This window comes from Physeter macrocephalus, chromosome 13 (assembly GCF_002837175.3).
Source record: "Physeter macrocephalus isolate SW-GA chromosome 13, ASM283717v5, whole genome shotgun sequence".
Taxonomy (NCBI): domain Eukaryota; kingdom Metazoa; phylum Chordata; class Mammalia; order Artiodactyla; family Physeteridae; genus Physeter; species Physeter macrocephalus.
The window spans coordinates 6,077,036-6,095,791 of NC_041226.1; the positions used below are offsets into that span (position 1 = coordinate 6,077,036).

An 18,756-nucleotide genomic window follows, 5' to 3' on the forward strand; every position below is an offset into this window, starting at 1 on the left:
GACTGAAATGAGGATCAGTACAGATCCAAATCCAGATCTTTTGATTTTGAGCAGTTAAATTTTAGACAGCTCTTTTAAAGCATGACCTGCATGCACTAGGTCGAGTATTAGCGTGGAACAAATATACATTCATTTTTCAGAAAATCGTCATGTAAGGTGCAACATTCCCAAAGAATATTTAGTCTCATCTCTAGTGAGGCTAAATCTCATGACAGAGATTTGAGTAAGAAAAAGAGAAGAGTTTTAGAAATAATGTAAGTAATCTATGATTACCCACCAAGGCTAGAATTTTTCAAAACAGGGAGCAAAGAATTTAGGAGAATTATATTCCGGGCAATGGGGACTTGACTGCATGAATTTGTGCTCAGTGCTAAGATTAAAGCGCTTACATTTCTGGAGGAAAAATGTCGTGAGCTTCGAGTTAGGTATGTTGGAAATAGAATTCCCATCACTGCTTTCAACGGATGAGGAAAGGTTTCAAGCACTCCGTGGTCATAAACTGGACGATATGGGGGGAGGTGAAGGGATTTCTGCCTGAGTTCCGCAGGTGGTCAGCTGTATCAGCTGGGGCCCTTGCAGCAGCAATGCTGTGCACAGATACAGGCCGGAGCCATGCAGCCCTCGGGGGAGGGGTGGGCTGGATGTTGGTGCTGCAGTGAATAATGGGCAGCGACGAACCTTCCTGGGACTCGTATCATGAGGGAAACGAGAAGGACGTGCCCTCAGTCAGGGCATCCTCTCCCAGTACTGCCTTCAGACCCAGGCAAGGGGGCTCTCTGTTCAGGCTGTACCCCTCCCCACAATGGAGAGAGTCTAGCGGGGGGGCTGCCCACCCAGAGCCTGTGCTACCCTCACTCTTTATCTTTCGTGGGGCCCCTGGGGCCGCAGAATTCCCTGCAAAGATGATCCCAAGTCTGCTTCCAGACTGTCTCAGACCTCCTCCCCCTTCGCTCGGTCTGTCCTCCTGAGGTCAGACTGCTGGTCAGTCTGCACACTTAGAGGGCCCAGGGAGACTGTCTGGGGGAGGGATGGACAGGGTTTGGAGGTGTGGCCTGGGGAGACCATCCCCAGGAGTACGTGGCCCCTTACCACGAGGGCCGAGCCAGGAGTGGAAGGAGAAGCAGGGTGAGCCAGGGGCGGGCCTCTCCTGCACCGCCAGGTACTGTCACACTCTGTGTAGCCCCAGAGCTCTAGATTCGTGCCTGACTTTCCAGGTCATCATGAAAGTATCTTTGTCCACCAGAGGCTAAAGCATATTTCACAGCTTGTTCATGTGATTTAGAACTTGTAAGTGGTTAGACATATAGTCTGTGGGCCTCTGCTGGCCTTCTTGCCTTGATTCTGAAAATGCCAGGGCCAGCCTGTCCTCTTCTTTCTACCGATTCTTTCTACCCACGGCACTACCTCAAGTCCTGCTTCCTTCTCAGAGGCTTAGAGCAACACTGTACAATTCAGGGCTACCTGTGGCTACTGAGCCTTCTTGAACGTATGGTCAGGGTGACTGAACTGAATTTCATTCAATTAGTTTTATCTTACTTCAATCCTGATTTTAACAACCGAAGCGATGTAATATTTTTAAAAATACTGACGATGTGTTAAAATGATAACATGGGATCTGCTGGGTGAAAGAAAATGAATTTCAATTTTTTCTTTTTACTTGTAAAAAAAAAATGGTCACTAGAAAATGTTAAATTATGTATGTGGCTGACATTATTATTATTATTATTATTATTTTTTGCGGTACGCGGGCCTCTCACCGCTGTGGCCTCTCCCGTCGCGGAGCACAGGCTCCGGACGCGCAGGCTCAGCGGCCGTGGCTCACGGGCCCAGCCGCTCCGCGGCACGTGGGATCCTCCCGGACCGGGGCACGAACCCGCGTCCCCTGCGTCGGCAGGCGGACTCGACACCACCGTGCCACCAGGGAAGCCCCTGACATTGTATTTTTATTGGTGGCGTTGGCTTGGCATTGGTAAATTCATCTGTCACATTACTAATGCTCATTCCTTTTGATACTAGGACACAGGTAACATTTCTTCTTTGTGTCCACAGTGTTCAAACTGTCTTCCTAGAAAGACAGGGCCTCCCTGCTGTCTCTTTGAACGCTCAACACAGAGTTGAACTGTCCTGTTTAATAGCTGGTGCTCATTAAACTTGTACAAACGTATTGAATGTTAAGAATAGAACAGGAATGGCTCAATCTTTTGTCCTCTAAATCACAGAGACAGTGGCCGTGGACTTGGATGGTTAGGGTTAGCTTGTTTCCCCCCCAAATATAAAGGACAAGGGCTTCCCTGGTGGCGCGGTGGTTGAGAGTCCGCCTGCCGATGCCGGGGACGCGGGTTCGTGCCCCGGTCCGGGAGGATCCCACGTGCCGCGGAGCGGCTGGGCCCGTGAGCCGTGGCCGCTGCACCTGCGCCTGTGCTCCGCAGCGGGAGAGGCCGCGACGGTGAGAGGCCCGCGTAGCACCTGCGCCTGTGCCCCGCAGCGGGAGAGGCCGCGACGGTGAGAGGCCCGCGTACCGCCAAAAAAAAAAAAAGACAACACAAACCTTTGGACTTAATTAGTCTAAATCATCTGAGGTTGATTAAAGAATCAGTATGTGTGAAACTGCTCTCTGAATCCTTCTCTAAATAAAGGCCTTTTCCTATCTGGAACGAACGCAAAGATGATTTTATCCCGCTTCTTCAATATTGAGGGTATAGGGGACTGACTTGGTTTTCAGAGGCTCTCCCGTGTGCCTCTCCACCTCTCTAAACCCCATTTCCTCATCTGGAAAATGCAGGGCTATAATGTCGAATAGCCCCTGAAAGTCTCTTCTGGCTCTGACGTTCTGTGAGAACTTACCCAAGGATCTCTCCCATGGCACAGCTTCTCTGAGGGTCAGCTAAATTGCCAGAAGGCCCCCAAAAAGTAATGTTGCAAAAAGTAATGTCTCATGAAATTGGACATACCTATTTCTTTCTGGAGAACTCAAGGCAACTGCTACAGCCTGCCCCAGGCAGTGTGAAGTTTCCAGAGAGTTGGCCAACTGCCCAGGTTTCCTCAGAAAATTGGGGTAGTGTGGAGCCAGGCAATTGTTTTTATACTTTGAGCTACTTACTTCCTTCCTGTACCCATGGAGGGACATAGGGAGTGCCATTTGTGTACCTTGGAAGTTATAAGATTTGCAGACACCATCATATTTAAGGTTAAAACTTCTGAAATGCTACCAAAAAATAGGACACTAAAAATGATCAACCAAGCTCAGGTTCAGATTTCTTTAGGAGAGCCTCATGTGCCCAAAAAGCTGAAATTCGGTTGTGAAACATTTGCTGTACAGCAGAAATTAACCCAACACTGTAAATCAACGATAACATCAATTAAAAAAAAAAAGTTGTGAAACAATTCGCCTCTTGGGTTACAAAGATGTCATCCCATGTATTATAATTGGTTTCCTTGACTATTATTGAACAGCCACTGCGTGCCAGGCCCTGTGCTGGGGACTGTAGGGTGTTCAAAAATGAACAGGACAAGATCCCAGATTCACAGTCCAGCCTAGGAAAGAGACGTACACAGAGAGCTCTAAAAGGGAATTCAGGGAACTAACTCTTTAGGAGACCCAATGACCCAATGATGCTGTAGAAAACTATTCCTGAGAGCAAGGATGAAGGTCCTCAAAGACGGACAAGGCTATGGAACGTTTCTTTTAAAAATAAAAGTCACTCAAGTGCACTAAAAGCAAACAAGATTGGAAGAGACTTGAGGTCACTGGGCTGTCTTCGTGAATACAGGACATGTGGCTTACCTGTGACGTAAAAGTTTATGTTTCTTTCCACAGTCCCTACTTTATTGGCAGCCATGCAACTGTAGATTCCAGAAATTCTAGAGGCAGCCACAGCCAAGGTGCTAGCCGTCTGCAAAAGAAAAGGCAACTTTAGCGACAGGACGAAGAACCATTGGACACCCCCGGAGGTATTTCTGAGGGGGACGCGATCCGGCTATTCCACTGCCTCAACAGAGGTAGAACTGCACACGTGGTGGTTACCAGAAACTCTCCCCTTGCCGAGCCTCAGCAAGAATGGAAAAACAACAGGAAAGCAGGTCCTCAGGAGACCGGGGGCTATGACATCCGACTCGTACGAGGGCTTCAGGCTTATTTATCTCGTGCTGCTGGCGTAACAATTACAGACCTGAAGCCCAGATGCGGGACAGCACGTCCTACCCTATCAGGTGGTCAGGGCCACGCCAACGAGAGGGGGAGGTCCAGGCCTTCCCTTTTGTTTGGATGACCTGAGATCAAAAACACCACTTGGTTAACAGGAGCCCTCTTTGCCGTCTGGTTCTGTAACCCGTGTGTTAAGGGAGCGAGGACAGAGGAGAAAGGCTGGCTGAAGCATTTCTTTTCTGGGACGTGGCAGTGCAGCCCTAATAGTGCAGAAGGAGGGGCAGAAACTCCCTAAGACTCTTGAGGGTGTTTGTAAATGACTTAATTTCTCAGTCTGTCAATCCCTACTCTAGAAAATGAAGATATAAATTGTGGATTCACACAGCAACGTCGTTCCACTAGATTTTAGTGCTGCTCTTTGGCAGATGAGCCCCTAAAGAGGCAGGAGGAGTCAAAACTACGTGAACTTGGAAGCACTTTCCAAACTATAATGTTGCAAAAAGTAATGTCTCAAAAAAAAAAACACACACAAATTTATACAGCTTAAGATTTGCATGGCTGTCTTCTTTTAAAGATAAAAATTAGTAGTATGAAATGAATTGTTGAGAATTTTTAATTTTTTTTTTTTTTTTTTTTTTTGCGGTACGCAGGCCTCTCACTGCTGGGGCCTCCCCCGTCGCGGTGGCCAGGCTCGGCCTCTCCCGTCGCGGAGCACAGGCTCCGGACGCGCAGGCTCAGCGGCCACGGCTCACGGGCCCAGCCGCTCCGCGGCACGTGGGATCTTCCCGGACCGGGGCACGAACCCGCGTCCCCCGCATCGGCAGGCGGACTCCCAACCACTGCGCCACCAGGGAAGCCCCGAGAATTTAAAAATTTAACCCAACCTTTCAAAAAAGTAATGCATACTATACATGAAAAAAAAAAAATGAAACAGCTAGGAAGTTTTTCATATTTAAAATTACAAAAAAAGGTTGATCCAGTTACTTATAAATCGTTGCAGCCTATCTCCTGGGACACAAAGAACTGGTCATAAACTCTGAAATTGTAGAGGCTGTGCTGATGCTTCCAGACTAATGGGGGGGTCCTGGCTGGAGGAGAACGATCCGGTCACTTACAGGTTAACGTGATACATACAGAGAGGCTGAACTGTGACAGCGGGCTTTCTAAGATAGTAACACAAATTCTACAAAGGGTCCTAACATTTTTCTAAGTTGCTAAGTTGTGCGGTAGGCACTTTACTCGTATTCTCATATCCCTTACAAGAAATTAAAGTATGTCTGTCTTTACAGATCAGGAAGACTAAAAAATATACTCCTAGTTTTTTTAGCCAGCAACTTCACTGCTCCAAATTCTCTGTAATTTCCACTACGCTACAGTCGATATTTCATGACGATTCCTTTTCTGTTTGTTAGATCTGTTTAATTACATCTACCCACATATCCTCTGTGTATTACTGAAATTCTGGGAAATGAGAGTGTCTGCAATTTGTGGCATTTTCATTCAGTGTAGCAGATACTGATTATTTGTTAAGGCATCGCCCAGACGTCGTAAAGGAGACGGAGGGGGGTATGACACAACCCTTATTCGTAACTTGAAGGCCTACTTCTAGGTCACAGGGAAGAATTTCCCTACTTGAAGCCCAAGTATATATTATTCTCTCTTTTACAGAGAAACACTCTCACAAAGGCAGATAACCAGTGGAGAGAGTATGAGAGAGAGCTCAGGTGTCTCTTTCTCTATTTTGATTACTAATCATTATAAGAGGCGGGGAATAAAAAAATTCTGGATGACTGTTTAATTATTGCACCCACCACATCAAAGTTGTGGAGGAAAAAGTAGCTAAAAGAGAAGCTTGTAGGTGAGAGGTACAAGGACAAGAGAGATCACCAAGTGAGACTCTGACTCCTGTTAGTTTTCTCAGGAGACGAGCTCAGATGTTTGAAAGCAGCATGAACAGGGTCAGAAGAGCAACAGTCATGGAGACCTCTCAGCCCCTCTGCTGTTTGCCTCTCAGCTCAAGCACAGCTTTCCTTACGAAGTTAGGGCTCAATGTTTATCCTAAAGGGCCTCAGCAGAGCCTTATTTAGATTCTCAGATGTTTTGCTGCTCAATAAATAAGTGAACAACTCATTTCTGTTTGGCTTGAACATTTGAAATTATGAACAACGCTTACCTGAATCCGAAAGTTGCATTTGGATTTCTATTAAAATGATTTTGATTTCACTGAGAGCAGGGCATCTGAGAGCCAGAACTGGGCTTTGTGGCAAGGGCAAGTCAATTCAGATGTGCACATTCGCCATATTTAAGGCCTGTGCAGGCAACCGGGGGAGGGCTCTAGCCATTTTACAACACTCCGAAAACAGATAGCTCAGGATTTCTGTATAATCAGAGAATAAAACTGAGGTCCACAGAAGTGAAGTGAATCCAGGCCACACGATGAACCATGGAGATAACAGGTGCATCTGAGTCTCTTATTGTGCCTGAATGACCTCTTCCAAGACTGCCACCTTACCCCCAGTAGAGCCTGCCCCAGAACTCACCTCGCCAAAGTTTCTATTAAAATTGAACTAGAAAATGACATCGATGGGAGCTTACATTATTTCTTTGTTTCTGGGCACCTTTATGTTACCCTTGCTGGCGCCAGACAGTGTGTGAGGCACTACCTCATCTAATTAATCCTCCCTGGAGCCCAGTGACGTGGGTGTATTACTTGTTCTACAGAAGAGGCAACTGAGGTTATAGAGGTGAAGTGATTCACTCCAAGATCCATAGTACCACAGACACAGCCCTGAGCAGCAGTTATGCCCAGGTCTGTCTGACACCGGTGCCTGTGCTCTTAATCTACACGAAACTGCTGCTTGCCGCCTTCCAACCCTTTAAATCTAATAGTACAGATCTATCGGTAGAGTTCTGTCTACGCTCTGAGTTGGATTTTCTCTCGAGAATACCTCCTTCAATGAGCAGACGTGGTCACTACAACAAGCTCAATGCTACTGTGTACAGAAATGCTAGTTTCTTTTAGTGTTTTATACAAGTTGCAAGCTGACACAGTGTTATACGGTTTGAAAATATGATTGATGATGGACAAGTTATCATTAGAGAAGAACATTTTAAAAGAAGATGGAACTTACATCCTGTGAGCAACGTTATTCAAAATGATCTGATTTCTAGAGGACTTTTATTTTTCTAGAGTATATTTTTAAGCTACAAATGAAAACATTTTCATGAAAAAACTATGACACTTGAAGTATAACCTCTATAGAGTCAGAAAAGGGAGGTCAAGTGTGAGTTGGAGGTGGGTGTAGTTTGGACACAGGAGAACTTCTCACAGGACAGGAGTCTCTTGGGTTAAGGGGACAAATCGGATCCCCGGCGGTCATGACCAAATACTATTGTTTCAAGAGGGAAAAAATGGAAATAACGTAACAGCTGGAACAGCAAATATCAACTTAATAGTTGAAAAGAGAAAGTATTTCAAACTCAGGAATTTGAGTTGTAGCATATGTCTGAAATTATCATCGTATATTTTATAAGGTACACCAAAAGAAATTCCCAAGGCTGTCTGCTTGTATCCGTTCTAGAAGTAGTTTCCGTTTGCCACAGGTTTTTTAGTTCTGAACCCACACTTTGGGTGCCTCTGTTTTCCCTGCAAGGACCTCAGGATTAAGATATTAGAGACAGACCCTTAAAATCCATTCTCTGGGTTCTTGTGTATGACCCAGGAACGCTGGTGAACACTGTCGTCAGGTACTGTAAATTTGGAAGTTACTCATGCTCCTTCCTTCCTTCCCTTTCGCTCAGCATTAGTGATTCACTGCTGGAATGTGGTTTGTACCTCATGGAACAGAATGGATGCGATGTTGTGTAATTCAGCCTAATTTCCAGCACCCGCCTTAAAAAAACTCTATATACGAATTTTATTCTTGGATGTTTCTATCACAGTTTCCTTTGAAGTGTTTCAGGGAGAAATAAAAGCAGATACGTAAAGGTCAGGGAAGACTCTAAAATGATCCTGGGGTGGTGCATTTGAGCCAACTGATGGGAAATAGAACGTGGGAAGGTAGACAAGGTCGGGGGAGTGTGTGGGAGAGCAGAACCCAGGCTGTACTCCCGGGATGAGGCATCCAGGCTTCGGTCACGGACGTGTCTTTCACGGTACGCACATTTCTCAATGAAACTTCAAAACGATTTCAATGGAAATGTTGCTAAGATGTTAAACTGTCATGATCCTCCAGCCTCAAAGAATTAATGCTGTAAAACGCATTTCCTGCGTATTTTTTCCTAACACAGGGCTCCACGTCTGCCGTTAGCAGCTCCAATTGATGACTTCACTCTCACAGACCTGGGCCAAAACCTGGCCATAAGGAGACTGAATTTTATTGTCTCGTGCACCCTTCCTTGGGTTAAAACAAAACAAAACACAACGGGGGGTGGGGCGCGGGGGGAAGCAAGTCCCTGAAAGGCAGCAGGTGCTCGGGCAGGACCTCGCCCCACTGATGGCTGGAGCAGGGTTCCGGGCATGCCGACTATATGACTGTAGGGAAAAGCATCTGTGTGTGCTCTAAGCTGGGACTTTCATTTGCTTTCTTAACTTGAACAGAAAAGAAAAGCAGTTTTAATTGTAAAGGAAATAACAATGCAAAGAATTCTGAGACAGCAAAACTTCTACCTGTCATCTGAAAGACGTTCTTCACACACACACACACACAGATATATTAATAGATGCTAAAAGCAAAATTAGTAAAGTCTTCTAAATTTAGGACATGAAATTAATAACTCAAAGTCTAATTTGTTACAGTCACTACTAGGATAGGTATGTGTGTGTGTGTGTGTGTGTGTATATATATATACACACACACCCTTCGTTTAGAAGGAGTATTAAAAGTTTTTTCAACACAATTGTTTAATTAGTCTTTATTGCATATGTTCACAATCAATTTGGGGGATTGCATTAGGGAATATAAGACAATCATCTTGATAACAGGCAAACGAGATAGGTCATATGTTAGGAGCTCCATTTTTTTGGAGGAGAGAACTCAGGTTCAGAGAGGTGAACTGATTTGCACGTGGTTACACACAATAGAAAGGGCAGACCTTAACCCATGCTCTGCAGGTTGGATGGCCCAAGGGCCAACTGTGTCTGGAGGTCTCTGTTTAAAAACTTGGTGAAACTACAGAATTACAAGACAATAAATTTGTTTCAAGCACACATGGAAAAAATCAGGGCAGATTCTTTATCTCACCCAGGTTTTGTCATGGAGGCAGGTGGCTACTTCATGGTTCAGGCTAATCAGAAACATCACCTAGCTTTTTCATTTTCTATTTTCTATCGTATGTTTTTTTGCGGCTAGAATACCACAAACTGGACTAGAAGTTCTTTGGAATTAAGCTCATAAATTTGTGTTTTAATACCCATCAGTTAACAGTACAAGCATCCGATAGGGTCAGGGAAAGGCAAAATGCATTGACACAGTCAAGGGCATCTTGAAATTTTCTAGCACTTTTGCGACAACTAACTTGCCTTCTACTCTGAGGCAATTTCCTTTTTTTCAAAAATGTAGTGTCACTCAAACTTTCGAGTTTACAGAATTTCCTTTTTCTAAGTATTTCATTAAACTGCTGTCTTACCAATAGCTACACATCATGGAATGTTTTAAACTACAGTTTGTTTGCATTTGAGAAAAAGAATTGTAAGCCACCTACAGCCTACTGCAGTGGTTAGAAACACTTTTCCTGAATCCTTGACAAGTGATTGCTGATATTACCATGCAAGCCCTCACCATCTTAACTAATTTCTGTATTGGCCTAGTTGGCAGAGCCCTGGGTTTTGGCAGTGAAGGCTTTGGTTTGAGCTTCTCACGTGCCACTTTTAAGCTGTGTGACTTGGAGTTAATCATCTTATCACCTCAGTTTTTCTTATCTTTAAAATGGAGATAGCCACTCTGGCCCACCAAAGAATGATGTTGACATAAGCGTATGTCCAAAAGTTTTCCATCGGGAAGAATTCAGATGTTATTTGTTATTATGAAGTCCTACATGGAGAATGACGCCCTCTATTTTGTTGCCTTCAAATGCAAATATAGCTGAACAGATAAATAAGCATGACCACACTTAAGCAGATAACACCCATATTAACAGACTACTCCAAATCAAGATATGCATGTAGAAGTAGATATTCCAGCAAGGGGTGATTTTATTTTATTTTATTTTTTTCCTTCTTAAAGCATCACTACCCCTGTGCCTGATAACAGCAGATTTTGGAGTTGCATTTTTCACTAATTCGACAGAGAAGAAAACCACCAGGTCTGGGATCTGCTGAGATTTGCCTGGTTCACAAGGTATCAGCTAGTGTTGAGGTTAAGGGAGTGGAGAAAATACGTCCAAGAGCAGAAAAGATGCTCCTAGACCCTGACTAGGTCAGGGAAACTTTTTTTTAAAACTGAGGCATAATTGACAAATAACATTATATTAGTTTCAACATTTGTATATATTGCAAAATGATCACTATAGTAAGTCTAGTTAACGTACATCACCACACGTAGTACAAAGGTTTTTCTTTCTTGTGATGGGAATTTTTAAGATCTAGTCTCTTAGCACTTTTAAGTGTGCAATTCAGCATTATTAACTATTGTCGCAATGCTGTACATGGCGTCCCGATGGCTTATTTATATATTGTACGAATTGGAAGTTTGTACCTCTTAACCCCCTTCATCCATCTTGCCTACCTCCTGCCTCTGGCAACCACCAATCTATGAGCTTGTTTTCTTGTTTTCGTCCACATGTAAGTGAGATCGTACAGTATCTGTATTTCTCTGTCGGACTTATTTCATTTAGCATAATGCCCTTAAGGTCTGTCCATGTTGTCACAAATGGCAAGCTTTCATTCTTTTTTATGGCTGAATGATATTCCACTGTGTATACAGACCACATTTTCTGCATCCATCCATCTGTCAATATAGACACTGAGGTTGTTTCCGTATCTTGGCTGCTGTGACTAGTGCTGCAGTGAACACGTGGGTACCTATATCTTTTGAGTTAGTGTTTTTGTCTTCTTCAGACAAATACCCAGAAGTGGAATTGCCGAATCGTATGGTAGTTATATTTTTAATTTTTAAAGGAACCCCCCTACTGCTTTCCACAGTGGCTGCACCAATTATATCCCCACCAACAGTGCACAAGGGGTTCTCCACATCCTCATCAACATTTGCTATTTCTTGTCTTTCTGACAATAGCCATTCTGACAGGTGTGAGGTGATATCTCATGGTGGTTTTGATTCGCCTCTCTTCAGTCAGGGAATCTGATACACTGTGTGTGTCTGTATACCCCAACTTAGGCTTCGCCCACGCGAAAACAGAGGGGAAAACAAGATATTCTGTGAAACGGAGACATTCCATTTTAGCCTCAAGTTGTGTACTAGCCTTTGCTTACTGACCTCCCACTTTCTGTCAGAGGTTCTCAGTTCTGGTTATGCTAGAATCTCCCAGGGAGCTTCTGTGAACTCTGGGCTCCACGCTAAAGATTCACATGTAATAATAATTGGTAAAGTATACTGCTGTGCAGCCAGAGCTGAGAACCACTGATGCGGACCAGTGTGATGTTCAAGAGGCATTTCTACCTCTTCCGTTAGGACCAAAGACTCGCTCCTTTGGGACTGGTGCTCAGATGGGCGTATACAGCAGTTTGAGTAGCCTCAGTGCATCGCTCCGTAAAGACGTACTACTGCTTTTCTTCCCTCTGAATTTTTGCCTGAGCATTTGAATTCCTTCTGGCTCTAATAAACCCGGAACTGGGAGCTGAGTGTGTGCTTTCAGAATAAATATCCCCGTGCTTATTTTGACAAACAGTACCTTATTCTTTCCTTCTAAGACTGCCGTGCGCTGAGTGATGCTCTCAATTCTGTTTCCCACGGTGCTGTCAGGATCCAGGATAAAGGACTCTTCATTATTGGAGCAAAAGTCATACCTATTTTTAAAAAAAAGTAAGCCATCACTACGTTGCTTTGCAGCATGGTCTAGCCCATGGTGACCAGTGAAGCGAAAACCATTAAGTCCTCAGATAACAAAGTCACGATTTTCTTCTTTTCCTTAGATTTCCCGCCCCCCGATATCCATCCTCAAAACTTAAAAAACAGCAGACAGATTTTGCCTGATCTGCAAAACAAAACAAAACAAAAAAAAACCCCACACCAGTGTATCTCCATATATCCTGCCTGTTCTAAATGTTAAATACTAAATAAAAATGCATAGATTTAAAAATCTAGTATCTAGATTTTAATTAGTTCCCTAGTGGAAGAAACATGCAAACACGGAAAAAACGGAAGTTATGTTAATGCATATAAACCTCAAGGAGATAACAGCATTTCACAGCTATAAAAGGCTGGCATTTAATGAGAATATTCCATTATACAGCTAATTTTTTCCAGGGCTGATTAAGTGTATATGGAAACACACATCATGCAGCAGCTATTAAATCCAGTCTATTTCTTTTCAAGTTTTGGAGTATCAGGGCAAGCTCTTTAACATCTCAGGCCTCAAGTGTTTAATTATAGAATATGTGTGTTGAAGTTGTTTAAGATCTTTTTTGCTTCTAAAAGTCCACGAAATCTCCCTCTCTGACTGTTTAAACTAGCTGGAGGAGTACCATCTTAAGGAGAGATTCCAACCTATATCTGAAAGTTTGTTCTTTCAAACACCTGATTATCAGTAGGTGCCTGCCAGTTTACTACCTAAATCATTGGTGTAAATATCTATTGATCATTTATTATGTTTCTTCATCTCTGTTTCATTTACTTCTGCTGTGATCTCTATGATTTCTTTCCTTCTACTAACTTTGGGTTTTGTTTGCTCCTCTTTCTCTAGTTGCTTTAGGTGTAAGGTTAGGTTGTGTGAGATTTTTCTTGTTTCCTGAGGTAAGACTGTAAATGCAATAAACCTCCCTCTTAGGACTGCTTTTGCCGCGTCCCATAGGTTTTGGACCGTCGTGTTTTTGTTGTCATTTGGATCATTTATTATGTTTCATGTATCCTAGGTTCTACATGAATAAAAAATCCAAACAACAAAAAGGACACTTACATCCCCTCTGACCCGGGCAGTGCAGTAGTATTTCAACATGCCTTTTCCCAAGCCAACACCCACAAAACTGCTGCCAGACCAACCCCCTGAGCATTTGGGGTTTTAGTGGAATCCTCTTTGCTCCAAAAGCTTCAACAACTGGATTGAAGAAAGCCCAGGCTTCCGTGACTGAGTCAAGGCCATCCAAAGTCCACTCCCTACCTGCCTTTTCCACCTTACCGCTACAGACATGTTTCCTCACAGGCAAACCACAGTTTGGTTCAGCTACTTCAAAGAAGACTTGAGTCCTAGAGCTGCCCTGACTTCTAGCTGTATGACAGTTTTCTCCTCTGAAACATACAAATAAAATTATACCTGCCCTGTTAATCTCACGGGATTATACACGTGTTAAATGACCTAATTTAATTGCAGAGGTTTTGTAAATTAAAGACACCCTAGAAAAGCGAGGAACTATTCGTCCTGTGGCTCGGGGTGTACACCCCTGATTCCTTCATCTTCACTCACCAGTTACCGCTGCCTCGATGCCCCCTCACCACCGGCCCGATCTCCTCCAAGCAGCTTATTCTGAGCCCTGTGAACCCTTACGGCGCACAGGATCAGAGCCACTTGGTGAGCCTGAAGCCAGACCACCTTAACTTGTGCTGTGATTTCTATCTGCATGTCCTGCCCCCAACAGGCAGTGAACTGCCCAGAGCCTAGCTCTGTACCCTTACGTGTGACAAACGCAGGTGCTTGGTAAGTGGACGCCGCAGGTGATTTGCTTTCTACTACTTACGACAAAATGAACACCGATTCCTTTTTTATTTATTTATTTATTTATTTATTTATTTGGCTGTGCCGGGTCTTAGTTGTGGCAGGCAGGATCTTTAGTTGTGGCATGTGGGATCTAGCTCCCTGGCCAGGGATGGAACCCAGGCGCCCTGCCTTGGGAGTGCAGAGTCTTAACCACTGGACCTCCAGGGAAGTCCCGAACGCTGATTCCTTTAAAGCAGCCTTTTGAGATTTAAATATGGATTGGGCGGGGGGGGGGGGGGGGGGGAGACACAATGTAAATATACAAAGAGCTATTTTATGTGCCTCAAAAACAACATCTGTGGGTTCCCAAGGTGTTTCTCTGCCAGACTGGGTAGCTTGAGAGGGGAGTGCCTGCAGGCACCTCACGGCCTTTGCTGCTTTCCGATCGCCTTATGGATTGATGCTCTTCATTTCTCTCTCTCTTCTGGATGCAGTCTTTCCTCCTACCTCCCGGCCTGAAGAGTGAGGACCTTGTAAGGCAGGGAAGTGGTTATTTGTATGATTACTTGCACTGTGAACTTTTCATGGTATCACTTCCTATTCCTTCCTTCTGGCTTAGAATTTGGGGTGAGCAGACAGCCGGCTGGGCTCTAATCTGTACACGTCTTGGGCAGATTCTGGAGATTTTCAAGCCAGAAAGAATGAGTGGTTGCTCTGAAGTCACTGTTGCCCTTGGCTGCTTATGTGAGAAGAAAGTGAGAGGATGAAGTAAGTGAGAGAAAAGGTAAGAGAGAAGGGACTGTGATGATCAGAAAAAAAAAAAAGTTCTGTAATTCTTCCTGTCTGGTCCTCAAGCTGAGAAAGGACTCCAGCATGTGAAACTAGGGAGTCTCCTGGGGTGGTCTCCCCTCCTGGGGCGGCACACTGCCATATAATGCCCTCTCCCCCCCCAGAGCATTCACCAGTTTCTAAGTTTGCATTCAGTGCTTCTGAGGCCCCACTGGGCCACCTCTCCGGGATCACTCTGTCTTCATAGTTATGTCAGGGCCAAGCATGTAACTGGCACCCCACAAACATTTGTAAACATACAGGCGTGAGGTACTGATGTGTGGTTTCTAGTAAGAGTTTTCACTGGTTTTTTTTTTAACTGTTTATTATTTTCAAACATATTGATGAGTAGAGTCAGAGTATAATAAACCCCCATATACCCATCACCCAGACTTAATAATGACCAAGAGTTTGCCACATTTGTTTCATCTATCCCTTATTTCTTTTTACTTTTTCTTTTGAGAAATATTGTAAAGCAAACCGCTGACAGCATGTCATTTTAGCCTCACATATTTAGCGCATGTCTAAAAAGTATGCAAGTTTTCTAATAACAGCAACGCCATGATCACACCTAATAGAATTAGCAATAATTCCACGGTGTTGTTTGTATCTGGCCCATACATCAGATTTCTCCAAATGTTTTTAAGATGTCTGTTTTTACAGTGAGATTATAAGATTTAAAATAAAAAAAAAAGAATGCATAAGGACAAACCATTCCTTAAGGAATTTCTGCGATTTCTGACTAGTTATTCCTTATAATCAGCAGGTACAAAAAAGTGAACATTTTAACTTATTGATTAGTAGAAAGGAACTGAACCAAAGAGAAGTTATACACTTTCTCCTTTACTTGAACTATATCATGGCCTTAAAACTTTATCATTAAAATAAGTTATTTTGTCCTACTTTTCATAACATCTATACCTTGAACTACTGTCTAATCTCAGATCTTTCACACACATGGGGTACATATATAGGTTTATATAATGTGTGTGTGTGTGTGTCTGTGGATATATATATATAACACATGTATATGGGGGGTTGTTACATATGTGTACACCTATGTGACATGTACACACGTTACACAGGTACTTGGTATTGTGACATCCAAGAGCTGAAGTTCTCTTGTATCTGAAAGAGAAGCCTGTAATTTCATTCCTTTTCCCCAAAGAAGTGAAAAAGATAAGGGAGGCCTTAGACAAAGGTCTTAATTTCAAACTCTTGGTTGTCAGGAAATGCAAAGAAATATGTTAGAGGGAAGCAAGTCGAGGCATTTCCCGAGGGAAACGCAGTCGGCTGCCTGAGTTCACTCGGGCTGCCAACGTACACCCCTGACCCCCCGCCCGTCCCTCTAAGGGCAGCGGCTGTCGGCACAAGCCCTGGCCTGGAAACCAGAGTTGCTGCAAGGTCCTCCAAATGGAAAAGGACAGGTTCTGTGGCGATTTTCCATATTGGGGACTGATTTTTCCCTCTTTGTCACTGGAACCTTAAAAATAGAATGTCATTTAGGGGGCTGACTCTATAACAGCGCTTGAAACAAGAGGTAGGGGGAGGGGAATTTGCCTGAGCCCTTAAGAATACATCAAGCTCTTCAGGAAGTAGATTGTGCCATGTTTGAAGATGCAAAGATAATCGCTGTGCTGGGAACCGTCTTGAGGGGGGAGGAAGCCGAACAACAAGAGGAAAGCAGCGTTCGCTCCTGATTTCGCACAGGAAGTCCTCAGCACCTCCTGCCAAAGGGAGATAAGAAAGCTCCCAGGCACTATTCTGGACAAGGTCACCGTTATCAGCTTCAGCCCCATGCTGTCCTCTCCGTGCTCCAAGCCCCCCATCCCTTTCCTAATGAGCTTTAGGACTCTGACCTCTATTTGCATACAGCATGCCAAGTACAATAGCGTGGAGGTATTTATAACCATCGAGAGGAAAAAAAAAATTTCCGGGGTAAGAGTGTACTCCATTGTCAATTGCCCTGGAGCTGAAACAAATTAGTTTTGGACTAGAGATTGATATAAATAAATTAAAAGAAAGCAGGCAATTATGGATCCAACACATGGAGCCGGGACCCTCCATGTGACACGTCTGTCAGTTTGACTCCCAAGTAGGAGACATCTGTGGGGCTCTCCCCTCTGGTCCAAGTTACCAGGCTGCTTTGCTCGACACATAGTGGGGAACCACCACCCTCCATAGATGCAGATGATGTTACTGACCTACTTGCTCTGGGTTTTTCCCTGCAGTGCTGATGGGTTTGCCCTGTTCCCTGCACGCTCGTAAGTATTTGGCTCCTTTGTGACCAGACACAGTTTGGAGCCACGGAGAAAGACAAAGCCAACACTGAGATCCACCCTACAATCTTGGCAACTTAGACTGCTGGTCCCAACAGGCAAGCCACAGGCTGTGATAATTACGATAGACACTCTGCAGTGTTACATTCTACTATGATAAGGATTATACTTTCTATGCGCTAGGTACTGTGTTAGGTGATTCATGTACACTATCACATTGACCTCTACAACATCCTAAAAAGTGGGTACTATCATCCCCCGTCTAATGGACAAGGAAATTGAGGATTAAGGAGGTTAAGTAAATTACCCAAGGCTAAAGTGCTAGAAGGTGGCAGAGCCGGAATTTGTAATCAGTTCCCGCTTATCCCAGAGCCTGTGCACTTAACCTGTATGCTGTATGTAACATAATATCCACGTTCTATCATCATCATACAAAAAGAGATTGTTATATACTTCAGTGCTTCTCTGTATATAGGGAGAAAAGGCTTCTCAGATATTCACTACACAGATGATACCATTACTGCATTGGGGATTGAATGTCTTTTTTTTTTTTAGCCCTTTTTGCATAACCTGGTCAACTTCCTCCCAAGATTTGGCAAACAGCTCTCATGATACCCAACCCAAGCGCGCCGAGTGCCCACCGCGTGCATGGTCTGCAACGACCGTGTACGTGACATCTGTCACCCCATGATTTCTGACCTCAGGTCCCATTCACTTTTACAAACCCATCACAGGGAATACAGTGCAGAGCGTGCACCCAGAGGTACCCTCTTGGGTTCACCTGTGCTTTTCCTTAGGTGCTGGATTCGAACAGTTCCGATCGTCACACTTTCTGCAGTCCTGCCTTTCTCTCCCCTGCCCCAACCCAAAAAGCAGAGCTGGCACTTTCTTTAAAGGATGGATTGTTGCATCTGGTGGAATCAGAGGGGAGAGGTGACCTTTAGCCACGGATGGCTAGTTGTCTGTGTTTTCTCTGGAGTGGCCCTCGTGGGAGAAAAGCAACAGACTCTCTGAAGAACCAGGTTGAGATGGTTCAACCCTTCACTCGGCCTTTCTAGAAACTGCCCATTTAGTGCTATGATGTACCTGTGTTATGGTACCTGAGACTCCTGTAGTTAATCCAGTGTAAGATTCTCATCTCATAAATGATTTCTAGCCAGTTTAGTAACCACCCCAATACCAGAAGGTCTACTCTACCCCCTGAATCTTAAGATAAAGAGGTGAAGGATCCCCTTTCACCCTATGATAAATGACGTTGGGCTGACCTTTCTTTCAAAATCTCTGTTCTGCTAAATTGGGCTCTTGGTTGGCTGAAGGGAAACCGGTTGTTACTGGGCTGCTTTTAATGTACCAGACCTGGGGTGGCAGCTACACACATGTAAGCTCAACGAATTCTCACGCTCACCCAGTGAAGCAGGTATTGGGATCCCCATTTCACAAATCCCTTTACCAATAAGGAAACTGAGATTCGTGAAAATCCAATGTCTTGCTCATATTCATAGAGAAAGTAGCAGACAGATCGGGGATTAGAACCCAGATATTCCTAACTCTTCCTGCCACAAGAGAACTCGTCCATCGCACGGCATGAATTCTCCCCCCAAAGACCACCACCCCACCCAAACATTTACCACCACGCTTCAGAGTCACACGTCAGGAGACTCTGGGGCTCCTCTGAAGCCAACCGGTACAGACACCCAG

General features: G+C 44.3%; 1 protein-coding gene and 1 long non-coding RNA gene across 6 annotated transcripts in view; one reads left to right on the forward strand and one right to left on the reverse strand.

Moving 5' to 3' along the window:
- FLT1 (fms related receptor tyrosine kinase 1) overlaps positions 1-18,756 on the reverse strand; it is a 178,628-nt gene that overhangs the window by 80,597 nt on the left and 79,275 nt on the right. For all 5 annotated transcript variants that reach the window (XM_028497903.2, XM_024125878.3, XM_024125880.3 and 2 more), the window contains exons 11-12: positions 11,993-12,107; positions 3,785-3,893 (exon numbers count right to left, since the gene is read on the reverse strand). In XM_028497903.2, coding sequence (XP_028353704.1) covers positions 3,785-3,893; positions 11,993-12,107 — 224 coding nt within the window. The remainder of the gene's footprint in view (positions 1-3,784; positions 3,894-11,992; positions 12,108-18,756) is intronic.
- The window catches only part of LOC114487522 (uncharacterized), a 115,063-nt gene that overhangs the window by 79,325 nt on the left and 16,982 nt on the right, over positions 1-18,756 (forward strand). The gene's annotated exons all lie outside the window — the stretch shown is intronic.